We start from the raw sequence: 19,209 nt of genomic DNA on the forward strand, positions 1-19,209 counted from the left end.
TATATGTTGAAAAATGGGGTTTGCCCAGCACTGAGTCACATCCTCAGCCTACATCACTTCTCCACTCATTTAGGATAGAGAATATCATATGAGAAACATCTGGAATGGGAGAGGGAAGATGGTGCCAAGCACAAGAAAGAAGACATTCTCCACCTTCTATTCCTTGGTCTACCATCACACATTTGATCTTGCATACCCATACACACATTCCCTTTTTCCATACAGAAAATTTCCAAGCGTAATGACCAAAAACAATGTCAGTGTCCAATTTATAGCCAGTAATTCACTTACTTTCCCCCTCCCAAAGTAAGCTCCCAAAATTTAGCCCAGTGCTCTATCTGGCTGTAAGATCTACAACTCAGTGGCTATGAATTACTGTGGGGCTCCAGCATAGGTGCTGCTTCTCAATTCCTGGAAACTCATGGCTGTTATCCAGGGAAAAACCTTCTCACCCAAACAGCTTGATACCCAATAGTTTGCACTCATTATCTCATTGAATTTTCCCAATAATCTTAGGAGGCCAAGATTATGGATTGTACAGAGTAAGAATCAGTCTCAGAGCTAGGTAACTTGTTCACAATCACACAGCTGGTATTGTGGAATCTACAATGGGATCTAGGTTTGTCTGACTAGGGAGGCTAAATCTGTGCTAATCCATGTTCCTCCAGGCTCTGGAAGACCTACCCCAGGGAAGATGCTCTTGACCTTTCCCCAGTGCTTTAAGGCTGCCACAAAGAGCTGGTGTTCTTTACTGAGCATTTGACTTACAATGCTTAATAATGGCTGCCACTTTCTTTGATGAAACAGTCACTGAAAAAAAACTGGCCACAAAGCAGAAAGCATTCAAATTACTTATTCCCCAAATGAACAACACTAATTCTGTGGTTACCAAATGCCTCTTAGAAGCAAGTGACCTTCTGAGATAGAACATACTGGTACACTGAAGGTGGGGTATGATTTGTGTCCAAATAACTTTTCATAGTTTCAGGTACTGGTATCAAAATACGGGACTCCTCAGGAGCATAGTAATAGACATGTGTATGCTTGGCGGTGTCCCACACTAAAGCACCTTGTAAGAAGGTTGAGCTTGAAGCTCTTCCAGAACCACAGCTACACACTTATAGAAGTTCATACATTTGACTTACGATTCAGGCCAGAGTTCAATCACTAACTTTTATTTTAAAAATAAATATTTAGTTAGATTTATGTTATTACTTAAAAAATAGCTGGATGGAGGCTGGAGAAATGGCTCAGGGGTTAAGGCACTAGCCTGCAAAGCCTAAGGACCCCAGGTTCACTTCCCCAGTACCCACATAAGCCAGTGGTGCATGTATCTGGAGTTCGTTTGCAGTGGCTAGAGGCCCTGGCATGCCCATTCTCTCTATCTGCTTCTCTCTCTCTCCCCCGCCCCTCAAATAAATAAATAAATAAATAAAATTTTAAATGCCTAGGTGGGGCTGGATGGCTCAGCAGTTAAGGCACTTGCCTGCACAGCCTCACAATCCAGGTTCAATTTCCCAGTACCTACATGAAGCCTGATGTACAAAGTGGCGCATTTCTGGAGTTAGGTTGTGGTGGCTGGAGGCCCTGGTGTGTCCATTCTCTCTCAGTCTCACTCTTTCTCTCTCTTTCTCTCTCTCTCTCATCTCTCTCTACTTGCAAATAAATAATTTTTTAAAAAACTCTAAAATGGGGCTGGAGAGATGGCTTAGCGGTTAAGCGCTTGCCTGTGAAGCCTAAGGACCCTGGTTCGAGGCTCGGTTCCCCAGGTCCCACGTTAGCCAGATGCACAAGGGGGCGCATGCATCTGGAGTTCGTTTGCAGAGGCTGGAAGCCCTGGCACGCCCATTCTCTCTCTCTATCTGTCTTTCTCTGTGTCTGTCACTCTCAAATAAATAAATAAATAAAATTTTAAAAAAAACCTCTAAAATGAAATAGCTGAGTACTGGAGAGATGGCTTAGCAGTTAAGGCACTTGCCTCTGAAGCCTGAGGACCCCAGGTTCTATACCCAAGTGCCCCCATAAAGCCACATCCACCAGGTGGCTTTTGCATCTGGAGTTCATTTGCAATGACTAGAGGCCCTGATGCACCCATTTTCTCTCTCTGTAAAAAATACATACATGCATACATATATAAAATATTTTTTTTAAATATAGCTAAATGGCAAAAAGTGATGATTCTCTGTGGAAACATGTAGAACATTGGTTCTTAACTCTAGGTAATTTTGCTCCTGAGGCAAAGGTTGGCAGTGTATATAGAGCCTGTGGGTTGTCATGGTGGCAGGAAGGGTTCCTGGCATTCAGTGAGTCAAGGCCAGGACCATTGCTGCACATGCCCCATGCACAGGACTCCCCTCCCCCTATAAAGACTATTGGCCTCAGATAGCAATAGTATAGGATCAGTTTCTTTTCTCAGCACTGTGAAAAAGTACCTGACAGAGCAACTAAAGGGAGGGGAGGGTTCTGGCTCATGGTTTAAGGAGCACAGACCGTCCAGGTAGCAAGGTATGTTGAGCAGTTCCAGGGCTGGAATATATAACAGAGCTCCAACTGTACAGAAAACTAGACCATGGCCATGCATTTGAAGCCAGCCTGTAACTGTAGAGTGAGTGCCAGGTCAGCCTGGGCTAGAGTGAGATTACCTCGAACCAAAGAAAGAATCCTTTTGGCCTCCACTGAAACAAACTGTATTGTGTGTGTGAAAATTCAATTTATGTTATATATACACCATATGTGTGTGTGTGTGTGTATACACACACATACATACATACATGCATATATATACACACACACATACACGCATACACACACATACATACACACATATATATGTATGCATAAGAATTAATAAAAGTGGCAGTGTGGGGTTTGATCACTATTAACATACTGTTTTTGTCATTGCTTTATTGCACCTTGGTTTGTCCATAGCTTATGTATCCTAAAACTGTTAGACAGAAGAGTGTTACACTGGAGTAGAAAATGTGTCTTCCTTGGGCTGAGTTGGGACCCAGCTCAGCACAGAACAAGTAGCCAGTGGCTAAGCGCTGATTTCCAGTTGATACTGATAACAAATTTAGTCCAGTTGTTTCCCCCAAGACTGCCCAACTTAAGGTTAAATTTTATGCTGGTATGTATGAACAATGGTTTCCCTCCCCTTGTTTTAGTGAAAGCTTTTGATCAGCTTTAATGCTGTCTTGGATAAAGTGAAGAATTAATCCTCTGTCAGTGTAACGCTTTGGGTTTGCCACCCTCAAAGTGGAAAGCTCAGCGGCGGGACAGCACTGGTTCTTCCAGACTCGGCTTTTGGTAGATTTGCTGCAGTAATCCTCTTCCAGACTTCTGTTATGGGACATATTTGACAACAAAATAGAAACTGTTATTTTAATGAAGCTCTTGAAACATCCCAAACCTCAGAAGATTTTTTTTTTCCTAGTTGATCTTTTAAATTCAAGAAAACAGGTCAGTAGAAATACCCTGCTTTAATTAAGTATGTGGAAAATCATAGGGCTCAGGTTGAAGTGTAGATTTAAGTAAAAAATTAGATTAATATCATTTATGGGTTTCATTTAAGACACATTTACTCACAACTTATCATTTATATGATCAAGAGGAGGGCTAAGTGGTAAAGTATACCAGCACATAGGGAAAACTTTGGCAATGGATTGTAGTATGACAAGGAGTTATTTTAAAACTGCATTTCTGCCAGGCGTGGTGGCGCATACCTTTAATTCCAGCACTTGGGAGGCAGAGGTAGGAGGAATGCCATGAGTTTGGGGCCACCCTGAGACTACATTGTGAATTCCAGGTTAGCCTGAGCTAGAATAAGACCCTATTTTCGAAAAACAAAAATACTGTATTTCTTTTTGTTTTGTGGGTTTTGTTGTTGTTGTTGTTTTTTGAGGTAGGGTCTCATTCCAGCCCAGGCTGACCTGGAATTCACTTTGTAATCTTAGGGTGGCCTCGAACTCAAGGAGATCCACCTACCTCTGCCTCCCAAGTGCTGGGAGAAAAAAGTATTCTATGCTCAGGTAAAAGTAAGAGAAACCTGAATTAGATTTAAGGAAACTGCTTGCAAGACTTCTCAGAATTTTTGATCCTTCCTGAATTAAGAGAGGGCATAAATAAGAAACACGGCTTTGCAAACTTTTTTACTCCTAGTGTACCATCATCTAGGAAAACGCTCGTAGTACACAAATTGGACCTGTTTTACAGATTTTATTACTTATTTATTATTCTTTATTTAAAAGAAAGCATTTTGCTGTGTATCATTGACTGGCCTGGAACTAACTAATGTAATTCATTCTGGCCTTAAACTTGTAGCAGTCTAGCTTCTGCCTTCCAAGTGCTAGGATTTCACTTTGTAAAGGAGTGGTTGGGTTTAGGGTAGAGTTAGTGTGTGGTTCCAAAGCACATGGGTTGACTATGTACTCTGGGGAGGGTGATTGCTCTGGTTCCAACCGGAAGCAATTCTCCTTTAAGTAAGGTAGAATGTCCAAGTGGGCCCTAGATCACCTTCCAAGATGGAAATGCCATGTGTACGATTACCATCTGTTTTTAGTTTTCAGTGACACTCTTAAAGATGGTATTTTCTTTATAAATTAAAAGGAAATACTAGATTGTATTCCCTCCTCGTATAAGAATACATTCTCTCCTGTCCTGCTGAAACTAACATTTAGGCCAAGATCTGATCTCATTTATGCATTGATTTATACTGTTTCTGGGGAAACTATATAGTCTTTGCCTGGTGAAACAATTTCCTATTCTTAGAAACTCTTACATCCTACAAATATAGCTGTAAAGGAATAATGTAAATATTGATGATATGAGAGACAGCCAGCCTTAACACAATGACTGAATAATGTCCTGCTAGCAATAGTGTATGAAGCGTTCCTTCAGAGTAGGACACCCCTGCTTCAGAATTACCCTGTGCAGTCTCACCAGTGCAAGGAGACATGAAACAGAAATGACAGGTGTGAGTGTTGAAGCTAGCGATAACATTTTCATTACTTGCAGGCCAAATAGTATATACGTCAAAACCTGAGATGTGGGCTAGAGAGATGGTTTAGCGGTTAAGGTGCCTGTTTGCAACGCCTAAGGACCCAAGTTCAATCCTCCAGGTCCCATATAAGCCAGATGCACATGGTGGCACATGTGTCTGGAGTTGGTTTGCAGTGGCTGAAGGCCCTGGCTTGCCCATTCTCATTCTTTCTTTTACTCTCTTTGTGTCTAGTATCTTTAAAAAAAAAAAAAAAACACCAGATGGGGCTGGAGAGATGGCTTAGCGGTTAAGTGCTTGCCTGTGAAGTCTAAGGACCCCGGTTTGAGGCTCGGTTCCCCAGGTCCCACGTTAGCCAGATGCACAAGGGGGCGCACGCGTCTGGAGTTCGTTTGCAGAGGCTGGAAGCCCTGGCGCGCCCATTCTCTCTCTCTCCCTCTATCTGTCTTTCTGTGTCTGTCGCTCTCAAATAAATAAATAAATAAATTTAAAAAAAAAACAAACCCAGATGTTTAAAAAAAAAGAAAAACTCTTTAGTAAACTGACTAGATATGAGAGATGCCCATTCACAGTTCTTTTATATACAAACCTGGTTTGGTAATAGTCATATTTCTGTGTATTAAGTGGTTGGAGAAATACTTAATAGAATTAAATGTGCATCAGCAGGCTAGAGACTCAGGAGAAAGTAGTACTTAAAAAACTAGCTACAAGTAAGGAGGGCTTGGGAACCATGGCAACTGCCAAGAGAAATTGATGACTGTGTATCCTGTGGATGTTCTGATATTCAAACCACCCTGGCTTCCTTTGGTAGAGCCAGCAGGTGGAGTGGAAGACCACAGTGATTATAGGAAGAATGTGCTCTAAGATTTTGATAGTAATGGAAGAAAGGGCTCTAGTCTTTCCTAAGTCATTTCCCATGTGAAGCTGGAAACTCCTCTAATGTGGGATCCTGTCTCCATGGGCTCATAGTACATGGTCCTTCCTTGAATGTAGGTGATTCTCATTGGCTTTATTATTAATGACTGTCAGATGACTGTTGGTGGGCCAAATGCATTTCAGTGCATCCTCATGTCCTAAGGTTGGCAGCCCTGGCTTGACATGCATGGTCCTTGTTTCCACACAAGCAGTTGTACACTGCTCACCTACCCGTCTCTGTCCTCACCAACCTCACCCCTTTATTCACGGGTGCCCCTTTGGACTTCTTTTTCAGCTATGAAACCTACATAGTGGAATACCACAGTGCCCCTCCCTCTGGGTATATGATGAGGAGGAGAGTTTGGCTTTGGAGTGCTGGGAACCTGAGCAGTTGCTGAGGAATCAGAGCCCAGCCTGACCACTGGAGAGCCCACAACACGATGAACAAACTGAACTTCCATAACAACAGAGTCATGCAAGACCGACGGAGTGTGTGTATTTTCCTTCCCAACGATGAGTCTCTGAACATCATCATAAATGTGAGTAGATTCACTTTAGAAATGTGGAAATGCCATGTTGCCCTCCCCAGGGATCATGTCCAGATTATGCCTTGATTCAGGATGAAAGTGTTACAGAACAAAACCAATGCTAATAAGAAATAGGGTGTGACATAGACTACATAATCACAGACTTGCCTTATGGTTTCAACAGGCTCTTCTTTGCTCAGGGTAAAAATAGAATTTTGGTAGCTTGATTGTATTTTTAAACTTTTTATTAAATACAGTTTTTATTAGAGTGTATCAGTTTAGATTTGAAGTATTCAGAGCTGTCATTCAAATGAATAAAATGAGTTGTTAGATTTCTCATGCATATCAAAGTTGCTTTTTAAAATATTTTATTTATTTATTTATTTAAGAGAGGCATAGAAGAGAGAATGGATGCACCGTGGCTTCTAGCACTGCAAACAAGCTCCAGACACACGTGCCACCTTGTGCATCTGGTTTACATGGGTACAGGGGAATCGAACCTGGATCCTGTGGCTTTGCCAGCAAGCACCTTAACTTTAAGCCATCTCTCCAGCCCTCAAAGTTGTTTTATTAGTAGCTTGAATTTAACCATTTCAAGGACTGGGTGTGTGCATTTGGGCACTGAGCTGTTGCTTACAGTGCATGGGTACAGAGCCAGCTTGCTTAATTAACCTGGACACAGAGGAACATAATACTGTTTGTTTGTTTTTTTTTTTTAACTTTGAAAAAGTAAAGTCAGTTCACATAGTGCACAGGATAGAAATAGTGAATGAACAGCTCAGTGAGTGTTTGTTGCTGTGTCCATCCTTATTGCTACAACCCAGCTGCAGAGAGGTTTCCTCTACCCCAGTGGTGACTCTTCCTGGTCATCAACTGAAGAGTGATGGCTATTTTGTCCAGAGAAGACTTTTCTCGTTTCTCACCTGCCTGCTGCTAAAATGATAATGTTCTCTTGTTCTAACTTATTTTACTCAACATTTGGCTTGTATAATTCACCTGTGCCACTACCTGTGATGGTAATCATTGCTTTTTCATCATTGGGTAATATCCCAGAACTATGACATGCTTTACCATTATTGATGGCTGTTGAGTCATTTTAAGCTTTTGGACTTTTACGACTACAACTGCTATGAACATCTTTTTTTTTTTTTTTTTTTTTTGCTTTTTCAAGGTAGGGTCTCACTCTAGCCCAGGCTGACCTGGAATTCACTATGTAGTCCAGGGTGTCCTCAAGCCACAGCAATCCCCCTACCTCTGCCTTCCAAGTGCTGGGATTAAAGGCATGCACCACCACGCCCGGCTACTATGAACATTTTTGATGCATGCCCCTATACACACAGCTACTTTGCTATGTGTATACGCAAGTGGAATGTGAAGCACGGGGTGTAGCAATGAGTACCTTTGCTAGAAGTTGTCAAGCAGTTTTATGGTAGTCAGTATCATACTTGGCATTTTTCAAACTCTTTCTCTACTATTGATTTTTGTATGCTTTCTTTTATTTTATTGCATCTAAATGGAATTAAGGAAATATAGCCTCAATTGCAAAGTCTTGAATCAGTCCCTCACCTCATCCCCTGTGTGCTACTATATTTTGAATGCAATCACTATATAAAGGGATAGTTCTAAGTATTGTGCTGAATACATATGGCATTTAAATAGATTCATTAAAAGTTCAGATTGGGAAAGGTTCTAATTGTCAATAGCTTCTCAATGTACTTGTGTAACCTTGTTCTTGTTCATTAGGCTTGGGTGAGCATCAAACCTGCCTGTCAGATGGATTGTATCATCTCCTGGGCACAGTTTCTAATAATGAGCAACATCTCAGCTTAGGGTACTTGAAATTGTTTTTGGATGTGCAAAGTGATAGACCATTATTTTCTCAGCGCTTGATTTTTAAAATCTAATGAAAATTGGAAACACTTCAGAGTAGGCTGCCGAAAAATAAATTGAAATGAGAATATAATTCCACTATTTAAATATGCTGTTTGAAGTCTCTTGTAGATATATATAAAAGGTATTCCCTTTTTTCCAGTGAAGTATGTATGTGTGTTCATGTGTGTGCAAATCATACTAATAGGACTTAGGAGTACAAAGAAGTGACCGCAATTTGCAAAAAAAAGAACGGGCACTAGAGTTTCAGCTGAGGGAGTTAATTTTGGAGAACAGACTGAGAAAGGTGGCCAAGCAGTTTCCTGGTCATCAGTATCATGCCTAGCATTTTCAGATGTTCTTCCTACTATCAACTTTCATGCTTTTTATTGCATTTAATTGTACTGTTATGGAATTAAGAAAAAAAATACCTTAATGCTATGCTTTGAATTACTCATTTTTAAAAAAGAAACTACATGTTTGTGCTACTATGCGGATTTGGGTCTTTAAAATGTGACAGTTGCACTAGAATTTTTGGGGCAAGGCTTGGTAAATACTCAGCTCACTGGGCATCACACTTGGAGACACAGGTGTCTTTGTCAAGAAGGTTCCTGAGCAGAGGCTGCAGATTTGTGGCCCAGCACCACCTAGTTTCTTCAGTGCTCTAGAGTTGCATTTTAGGGGATGGTGCAGAGGCTAAGGCCTGTGACAGCACCTGACACATACTCGTGAAGTAACTGTTGTTACTAGTGATGGTGACAGGATTATCAACTCCACTGTGAAGGAATGTTAAGACTATACATATTTTAGCTCTACAGTTTGCTAAGCTTATGAACTTTGGCTGAGTTGTTTAAGTGCACTTTTTCCTCTTGTAAAAGCAACTTGCTCAATGACCTGATACATGATAGATATTCAACTGATAGTGCTTTTCTTCACCAAGAATAGTTGAGGAGCAGTATGGTAGTGAAAAGATATGGATGGACTTAAAATGGACCTGAATTAAAATCCCATTTGGGAATGCCTTTTAGAATGTTGAAGCCTCCCTCAGTCCTAACCTTATCTATGAAATGGGAATGGTCTTTCTGTTGCGGAGTGATTATGAGGATTCAGGATTAACATACAGTATAATTTCCAATACAGAGATAGCTACTGCTGCTGTGACAGGTTAAGTATCCCTCATCCAAAGGAACATGGTCTAAGATGCCCTAAAAATTTGCATTTTTGAAAGTTTCACTTAGACATGTGTAACTAGTGAAATCTGTGCCAATATTAAAAAAAGAAAAAAGGCCTGGGTGTGGTGGCACACACCTTTAATCCCAGCACTCAGAAGGCAGTGTTAGGAGGATCACTATGAGTTGAGTTTGAGGCCAGCCTGAGACCACATAGTGAATTCCAGGTCAGCCTGGGCAGAGGGAAACCATACCTCAAAATACCAAAATAAATAAAAAGGAAGGAAGGAAGGAGGAAAGAAATACAAAACACTTGTGATTCCAAGTATTTCAGGTAAGGGTTATTCTACCTGTATTTTAATCACTAGGCATAAATAAAGCACATACTTCTGTAATTCCCCCTTTTAAAATTTCTTTATTTCAAGGGGGGAGAGAGGGAGAAGGGCATGTCAGGACTTCTAGAGGCTGCAAACAAACTCCAGACACATGTGCCACTTTGTGCATCTGGCTTTATGTGCGTGCTGAGGAGTCGAACCCAGTTCATCAGGCTTTGCAGACAAGCCCCTCAACCTTTGAACCATCACTCCAGTCCCAATTCCCCCTTTTTTATAAAATGAGTACATACCATAGTCTCTCTGAGGCGGTTGGGAATACAATCATGGACTACTGAACAACTAAGGATGGTTTTACAGCCACAGGGACCTGGCCTGAAGTCCCCAGTCCACCACTTATTTTGCACTTTGGGGCATGTTGGATTGTTGCTGCTGGTTTTTGGTTTGGTTTCCCATATGTGAAGATGGCTCTTCTTAACGGCTCCCACAGGAACATTGGAGGTTTCAGAGCTCCCATGTGCACAAAGCACTTTGTGCCCTGTCTGCTCCGCAGAGTGCTCAGTGAGTCCTTCCGGTACTAGCTCAGCGCTGTCTGTTTCCTAGTGAAACTGTTCACTTCATCAACATGCTCTGTCACCAAAACCAAGACAGTAAGTCTTGGCACCATGAAAGCCTATACACTTTCCTACTGCAGGGCCTGGAGACTCTTTTACCGAGCCCATACCCCTCTCCTGCAAGCCCTGTAACTCCAAGAAGGTCAGGGTTATGTAGCATGGAAGCCTGCCCACATTAGAAAAACGATGTCAGGTTGCCAGGGACCCTTTTCTCCAGAACAGAAAGTGGTGGTGGATGTTTGCTGAGTTTGGGTATAGCAAATTAATTGTAGAAAAACTATTTCAGCAGGAATCTCTTTTTTTTTTTTCCCACATACCCCCCTACTCTTTCTTTTTAAAATATTTTTTATTTTTATTTGAGTGATAGACAGAGTGAGGGATGATAGGCAGGTAGAGAGAGAGAGAATGGGCATAGTGGGGCTTTGGCCGCTGCACATCCAAACATGTGTACCCCCTTGTGCATATGGATTACATGGGTACTGGGGAAACAAACCTAGGTCCCTTGGCTTAGCAGGCAAGTACCTTAACTGCTAAGCCATTTCTCTAGCAGCCCCCCCCCCTTTTTTTAAAGGAAGTTTGTATCCTCAGAGGTATAACTGGTAGCATGTTGCCTTTCTCCATGTGGAGTGAATATTTTTGTCATTTCCGGTTCTCCAGGAATTGTATGATAGGTGCTAGTCTAAATACTCTTAAGCATCAGGCAAATATAAAATATGGGACCTTGGAAAATAGATCATAGTAAATGTGAGAGAACTCATGGCCCAGAGCTTATAACACCTTTACATCTTTGCTCAGGTTCTTTCTTTCCAGAAAATTTCTTAAACATAGCCCAGTAACAAATCATTGACACACTTAGGATCAAATGATATTTTAATTGAAAAGTTCCATCTAAAAATAAAGCTTTGACTCATTCTTAACACCTCATACTATATAGCTCTTTTTAGAGTTCCCATTGCTGCTGAAGATTAAAGAAGTTGAATGTAGGGCTGGAGAGATGGCTTAGTGGTTAAGCGCTTGCCTGTGAAGCCTAAGGACCCCGGTTCAAGGCTCGGTTCCCCAGGTCCCACGTTAGCCAGATGCACAAGAGGGCGCACGCGTCTGGAGTTTGTTTGCAGAGGCTGGAAGCCCTGGCGCGCCCATTCTCTCTCTCTCCCTCTATCTGTCTTTCTCTCTGTGTCTGTTGCTCTGAAATAAATAAATTTAAAAAAAAAAAAAAAGAAGTTGAATGTATTCACAATCTGCTGAAAGGTAGCTGTAAAGACTCATACTAGACCCAGAAAACTCAAGGCTGTTTTCATAGCAGGCAGCACTTTAGAGGCACATTCTTATTTAATTACAGTTTTTAAAGAAGAGCACCATATATACTTGGTGATTGTTAAAGGAGCTTTTCAGTAGACCCCAGATACTTGATTTAAACTAGTGGGACAACAATAATTATATAAGCTCTCTGGAAGAAATGTACTGCATTATTTGATCAAGAATCACACAAGTCACAACATAATCTATTTTATATGTCTTTAGCTTATGATTTGGAATTTTAAGTATTTGTTACATTTTATCCTGATTGCTATATATCCATCTCAAACTGAGGATTAAACACCATCATGATCAGGGTTAAAAGTGCAGTAGAACATTGTGCCATTTTAAGTTTCAAATTTGTAGTGTTTAGTTCAACTTAGGAGCTGTGTATAAATTGGATGCTTTCTCCTCTTCCCTCTTGCTCTGTCTGTTCAAACTTACTTGTACAGCACACTTATGGCAATATAGAGTTCAAGTCCAGTGTTAGAGCCAGTGAACTATGAGTCCAGTAGGACCCAAATCAGAGATCCCAGATCCAGCTCATACTGTGTGATAATGATTTCCCACCAGCAAATGTGGCCTCCCAATGCTGGTGGGCTTGCCTTGATACATGGTTCCCAGGTTGCTGGGGGACACATTTATAAATTGGAGTGCTCTGGAAAGGGGTTGGAAGCTCTAGTGGAACAGAGAGGAGGTGTGCACAAATGAGACCTTTCATGCTCTTTCTAGTGGGTGAGTTGCTTCGGTTGTCTGCTAGTTAATAATGAGTATGGAAAGAACATTAAAGCTGTCCATCATCCAATAGCTAGAATTATCTCCAGTTCATGAAGGATTTTGACATTTTCTTAATCTTAGTTCCATATTAAGATGTTATATAAAATCATTACCTCAGAGGTAACTAATTTAGAATTTATAGTAATTAAAATTGTAATTGCTATCATCATTGTAGAAAGGATACAAAAGACAATATCTAGAAATGATGAAAGACAGTCTCTATTAAAGGGGAAATGCTGCATGTAATATGTGCAGCTGAAAATGCAAACATGTGCAAAGTTTAACATATTTCATGGTAGACTATAACTCACAAGGAGTTGTGAGGTGTTGCCTTTGCTATTAGTAGCTTCATGAGTCTAAGCAGTTTTCTATTTCTATGAAATAAAAGAATTAAGCTGGGTGGTCTCTGAAAGTCAGTCCCTTCTCTGACCCACGTGAGTGGTTCTAAATAAGGTGAGGTAGGCTCAGTAGAACCTCTGCACTTGGGGAGCCTGACTTCATTCATAACACACCAAATCTAACTTTCTATCTCAGGATAACTAATCCCCAGAGTTCCAAATAGTGAATTATAGTAGGACTTAGAAAAGGAAAAGGATGTTAAGCAGTAGCAGTGACTGATTAAAGAAAATAAAAAGCTAGGCAGACCATCTTCTGCCATGTATGAGTATATTGTTAACATCATTCTGAAGAAACCTTCCAGCTGGTCATGGTGACTCAAACCTTTAATCCTAGCACTCACGCAGGAGACTGAGGCCGGAGGATCACCATGAGCTGAAAGCAAACCTGGCCTACAAAGTGAATTCCAAGTCAACCTAGGGTACAGTAATACTCTCCCTCAAAAAATAGAAAAGGGGGTCATGGTGGGGTGAAGATGACTCAGAAGTTAACAGCACCTCAATACAAAAAGCCTGCTGGTGGGGTTCAGTTCCCAAGCCAGCCATGTAAACTAGATACAAAAGGTAATGAAAGCATGGGGGGGGGGGATCATTTGCAGTGGCAAGAGGCCCTTGCATGCATGTCCCACCCCCCCCACATACATGTGAATATAAATAATTTTTACAAATAAAATAAATAAGACTTCTTGAAAAGGTACCCTAAATAGATCCACAATGAAACGTATGACAAATGACCAACAGGCATACAAAAAAGTGCTTAGCCTCAGTAAGAACCAAGAAAATGTAAATTAAAACCACAGTGACATACTCCTCACACCTGTTAGAAAAACTGTCATCAAAAAGAAAACTGCTAACTAGGTTGCTGAGGACGTAGAGAAAAGGAACTCTGTAGTCTTTTGTTGGAACGTAAATTAGTGTGAGCATTGTAGAAAGTGGTATGAAGTTCCTCAAAAAATTACACACAAAATTACCTTGTAGTCTAGCTCCTCCTCTCCTGGGTGCATATCCACAGAAAATAATGTCCTTGTGTTGAAGGAACACCTGCTATTCCATGTTCCTTGTGGCATTGTGCATTACAGTCAAATAAACACCTGTGTCCATTAGTGCCTAATGGGTAAAGAAAGTGTGACAGTGGAATACTATTCCTCCACATAAAGACAGAAATCTTGTCATTTGCAACAATGTGGATAAATCTGGAGGGTACTGTATTAAAGAATATAAGCTAGACATAGAAATACAAATACTTCATGATCTCATTTATATGGAGTCTTAAAGTCTACCTCATAGAAGCAGAGAGTGGGAGGTATGTCAGAGCCTGAGATGGGCATAGACTGGAGAGGTGTTGCCAAAGAAAGAAAAGTTTCAGCTACCCAGGAGGGATAAGTTCAAGAAATTGGTTATACAAAATGACATTGTATACTTGAAATTTGCTGAGAGTAGATTTTACGTGTTCTCACCATGAATTAAAAATGGTATGTATATGAGATAATATATTTTTAATTAAGTTGGCAAATCCAGTCTATAATGTGTATATTATGAAAACATCATATTGATCTGGGAAATGTAATTTAAAACTAATCCAAGGTTCCATCTCACCCCAGTCAGCATGGCTATTATCAAGAGTACAAGTGACAACAAATGTTGGTGAGGAAAGAGGAATCCTCATCCACCGCTAGTGGAGTGCAAAGCCCTTGTGGAAATCAGTATGGAAGTTTCTCCAGAAAGTAAACATAGATCCATCATGCAAACCAGCTATACCAGTCCTTGGCATATACCTAAGGACTCCATAGGCTATTACAGACATTCTTGCACATCATGTTGCTTTTTATCCATAATAGCAAGAAAATAAAACCAGCCTAGATGTCTATCAAAAGATGCATAATGAAAACATGGTGTATATACACAATGGAACATTATTCAGCTGCAAAGAAAAATGAGATGATGAAATTTTCAGGAAAATTAATAGAATTAGAATATTTATTAAGCGAGGTGACCCAGGCTCAAAAATTAAAGATCACATGCTTTCTTTCATATGTGGATCAAATCTTTCAATGTTCATACATATGTCATATGTATATAAGTAGGGATGAGTGTAGATGTAGACTGTGAAACTAAGAGAGACCACTAGAATGGGAAACAAGGTGTTAATAAAGAGGGGCAATAGAACACGTGTGACATTAAAGTGTAAAGGAGGCTTGGAGGGTAAGGGTGCAGGCTGGGTCAGGAGGGTAGGGTTGAAGATAAGAGGATCAACAACAAAAACTGAAAATTCCACATAGAAACCTAATGTTGTAAATGCTAATTTAAAATTTAAAAAAATTTAATCATGATGAAACACTATATATAAAATTTTACCAAATAGGAAATTTTAAAAGGAAGGAAAACATACTTAATAACTAAATATTTTTGGTAGCCTGAGTAGACTGTTCCAAGTCACTTTCTAAAATACTCATTTTTCATACACCAGGACTTAAGAACTTGTTTCATGTGCCATAAGACTTATGAGTACAAGCCTGTATTGGTACTTTATTATCATATTGTAAAAATTGATACTGTGATAATCATTGTTGAAACACAGCCACAGGTTCCAGTGATTTCCATAAGCCAGCGTGTCAGTGTGTCCTGTCTAGTGCATGTTTACAGCATTAAGATGCCTTACTACTATTATTATTTCAAGTTGTCTTTTTTTTTTTCTGTATAGGTTAAAATTCTGTGTCACCAGTTGCTGGTCCAGGTGTGTGACCTGCTCAGGTTAAAGGATTGTCACCTTTTTGGACTCAGTGTTATACAAAGTAAGTCTTAGCCCCATCTCTGCTGCATTTAGCCCCAAAGGAATTCTATTTTAAAGCTTAAATTAGGCATGTTGTTAAACTGTGATTGCCAAAACACCCATAAGATAACCAAATTTTTATTCTAATATTTGGGAGAGAAAAGGAAGCAGAGTATGGGTGTGCCAGAGCCTCTAGCCACTGCAAATGAACCCCAGACATGTACACCACCTTGTGTATCTGGCTTATGTGGGTATGGGGAAATTAAACCTGGGTCCTTAGGCTATACAAGCTAATTCATCTCTCCAGCCCTCTAGCATTCATTTAATATCAGTTACTATGTGGTTTTTATAAGGTTTAGGATGTGAGATACTGTATTTGTTGTCGTTCAAAGTTAAAGTTATTCCTTCTTAGGGATCTAGATTTTATGTGTTTGTTCTTTTTTGTTTTAATAAACCAAGCTTGTTTTTTCTTTTTTTTTTTTCAATTTGACAGCAGCCAATGTTTACTAACTGACCAGAGTACAAAAATACTGTGGTAGATACCTTAGTTCATTCTTCTAATAAGCCTATTGATCTGGTCTTCTCTGTTGCCAGCATCTCCACCTTCCACAAAGTGGGTTGTCTTTTTCTTCACTCCACCTCGTGGAGAGAACAGCTTTAAGGGCCACAGGAAGTTATTTGCTTCCTTGAAGTGTTTCCCCACAGTATAGATCTCATGAATCAGATCTTCCATGCAGATGATGCGTATTTACCAAGAGATCGAGCAGAGCGTTATCTGTCAAAGCAATTCGCTTCTTACCGATTTTGCCATAGCCACCCTTGTAGATTAGCTCATTTACTGACTTCAGGTTTGGGTAGCCCCATGCAATATATGGCTCCACAATCCCCAGCATGTTAATGGAAGCTTTTGAGCTTTACAAAGGTGCCGTTGAAAATCTGGCGAAGGCAAAGAAGCTGCAGCACTTTGCGGACCTTTGGGCTCATGCCATTGATACCTCTGATTCTGACGACTAGTTTGGGTCCTGCAGGTACATAGAAGTTTCCAGCTTTCCTGGCCGTCCTGGCCATGCGGATCTCGGTTCTGTACATCTGCCTGTAGTCCTCGTGGTAGTGCTTAGCCTTTTCATAGATAAGCTTCCTCCTTGCCCTTCGATGGGAAAACAACTTCCTCAGGCGTTTCACCTTCAACTCTGCAAAATTCCTTTGCTTTTTCTTAAGAGTTTCTGCCACAGCAGGGACCTTCTTTTTCTTCTCTTTGGCACCCTCCATGGTTCCAACCGGAAAAGAGGAACAAGCTTGATTTTATTTTTTTGGTTCCCTTGCATTTAGGGATCAGCTGTAGTCAAAAGTAAAGTATCCTAGATATTTTTGTAATTTATTATTAAAATTTACATTGCTATCAATTACAATTATTTTCAGCATTACAAGAATTTTGAATATAGTAAAACTGACTTTCCTCTATTCAAGTTCTCTTGCTATTAACATTGTAACAGTGATCTGTTAATTGAATCTTATGTTCCATTTTTCCTTCTTTGCCCTTTTCCAGTCAGACTAAGTGACTTGGGAATATAGAGTCATTTCTCCTTCTGTTCTTTATGTGGAGGGAGAAACTTGCAAGTACAGAATTCCATATAAGCTTTCTTCTCCCATTGGAGCTAGACTTGTCTGCAACCAATTGGTATAAGCTGTCTGTTTTTCAAATTGTATATGGAAATTAGAAATATATCTCATTTAGTTTTTTTATGTCCTCAGAACTTTTCATTTCTTGGCTTATCTTTTCAAAATAACTTACTTGATATACTTCAAATTTGATCGTACATAACTCTCTATTACTAGATTTGGCTTCAATTTAAAAGCTTAAGATATCTTAAGGATATGGTCAGTACTATAAAACATTTACGTCTGCTAAGTTAAACAGTATATTGTGATCAGTAGATAAACCAAGTCTCTTCCAAAATGTGAACTGTGTTCAGTTGCCTGGCTGGGGGCAGGGGAGCAGAGCATGGAACAGGGACACAGCAGGGCCTATGAATCATCCATTTGCTGTCAGTTTCTTCCTGTGGCAGTCAAAGCAATAAAAACACAAAGGCTAAGCTCCATGCTTGTGTTTGTTCAGACCTCAGTCATCTTTCAAGGGAGGGTCTAGGAGTAATAAGATGCCTTGCCGATTCTAAGTGAGTCCCAGTATGCTACACTGAAGCTACCCTTCTTACTTACTACAGCCGGACTCTTGATCTCTGTGGTTCAACAAGTTAGTCAAAGAAAACCAGTTTATAGCTTCCTTAGATTTCAAAATAAGAGTTTGTAGGATACCCTGTTTAAAGAAGAAATCATTGTGTGGTGAAAGAACATTGGAACAAGACTTGGACAACCTGGTTCTAATTCTGGTTCTACCACTAACAAGCTGCATGCTTTTGGACATGCCGCCTGACGTCTCTCCTTGCCAGGTTTTTTTTTTGTTTTTTTTTTTTTCAATGTATCAAATAGAAACTACTACTCCACCAGCTTTACAGGTATGTGTGTGCTTGAGAAGTTTAATGTAAGTTTTGTTGTATGAGAGTGGTTTTGAATTCCCAGCACAGTTGAATAGGAAGTGTAGAGTTGCCGTGTCATTCCCCCCACCCACCTGACACACACATGCACAACTTCCTCCACTGTCAGCACCCAGCTCCAGCCACATAGTGTTATAATTGATGAATCTATCCTGACACGTTATTATCTCGCAGATCCCATAGTTTGCATTGGGGTCACTCCTGATGTTTACTCTATATCCTGTGCCTTTGAACAAATGTGCAGCATGCCTGCCCCATTGCAGTGTGCAGAATAGTTCTACTTCCCTGCAATGTCTCACACATTGTTAGGTTGGTGTCTAGGATTCTCATTTTAAGTAGGATAATTGCAAAGGATATAAATTCTGGACTACTGGAAATATATTTTAAAATGTAGCTATTCAATACTCTTCTCTAATACTCTTTAAATACTAAGAATCTTATGTCATCACAATTCTAAAATTTTTTGAAGTAATTTCAAGCCTACAGGGATATTGTAAGAATACTAAAAGAATCTCCATATGCTCTTCACTTAGATTCCTCAGATATTCACATTGAGCTGCATTTGCTCCTCCCATTCATGATCGGACTCTCCAGCTCTATAAACTTCAGAGTAGATTTCCTAGAAATGAGGACCTTCTTATATATACCGGTGGTGTGAATACTAGAAGTAAAAAAAAAAAAATTAACACTGCTGTGATGCTAAGTGGCCTTTAGTTTTGGCACTGGGTCTTATACTCATTATAGGCAAAGAAAGCCTAAGACAATGTTGCATTTAGTTGTATTTGGTTCATCTTTATTATATAACCATTCTTCAGTCTTGATTGTTCTTTTATGATCTTGTATTTATATATATGTTTTTTCGAGGTAGGATGTCACTCTAGCTCAGGCTGACCTGGAACTCACTATGTAGTCTCAGGGTGGCCTCAAATTTATGGCAATCCTCCTACCTCTGCCTCCAAAGTGCTGGGATTAAAAGTGTGCACCACCATGTCTGGCT

The 19,209-nt window shown here is 40.1% G+C and overlaps 1 protein-coding gene and 1 pseudogene across 3 annotated transcripts in view; one reads left to right on the forward strand and one right to left on the reverse strand.

Annotated features, from left to right (window-relative positions):
• Frmd6 (FERM domain containing 6) overlaps positions 1-19,209 on the forward strand; it is an 88,331-nt gene that overhangs the window by 38,905 nt on the left and 30,217 nt on the right. For all 3 annotated transcript variants that reach the window (XM_004649179.2, XM_045154356.1, XM_004649180.2), the window contains 2 exons: positions 6,207-6,450; positions 15,592-15,682. In XM_004649179.2, coding sequence (XP_004649236.1) covers positions 6,352-6,450; positions 15,592-15,682 — 190 coding nt within the window. In that variant the 5' untranslated portion in view covers positions 6,207-6,351. The remainder of the gene's footprint in view (positions 1-6,206; positions 6,451-15,591; positions 15,683-19,209) is intronic.
• On the reverse strand, positions 16,185-16,929 carry LOC101595375 (annotated as a pseudogene).

This window comes from Jaculus jaculus, chromosome 7 (genome assembly GCF_020740685.1).
Source record: "Jaculus jaculus isolate mJacJac1 chromosome 7, mJacJac1.mat.Y.cur, whole genome shotgun sequence".
Lineage (NCBI taxonomy): Eukaryota > Metazoa > Chordata > Mammalia > Rodentia > Dipodidae > Jaculus > Jaculus jaculus.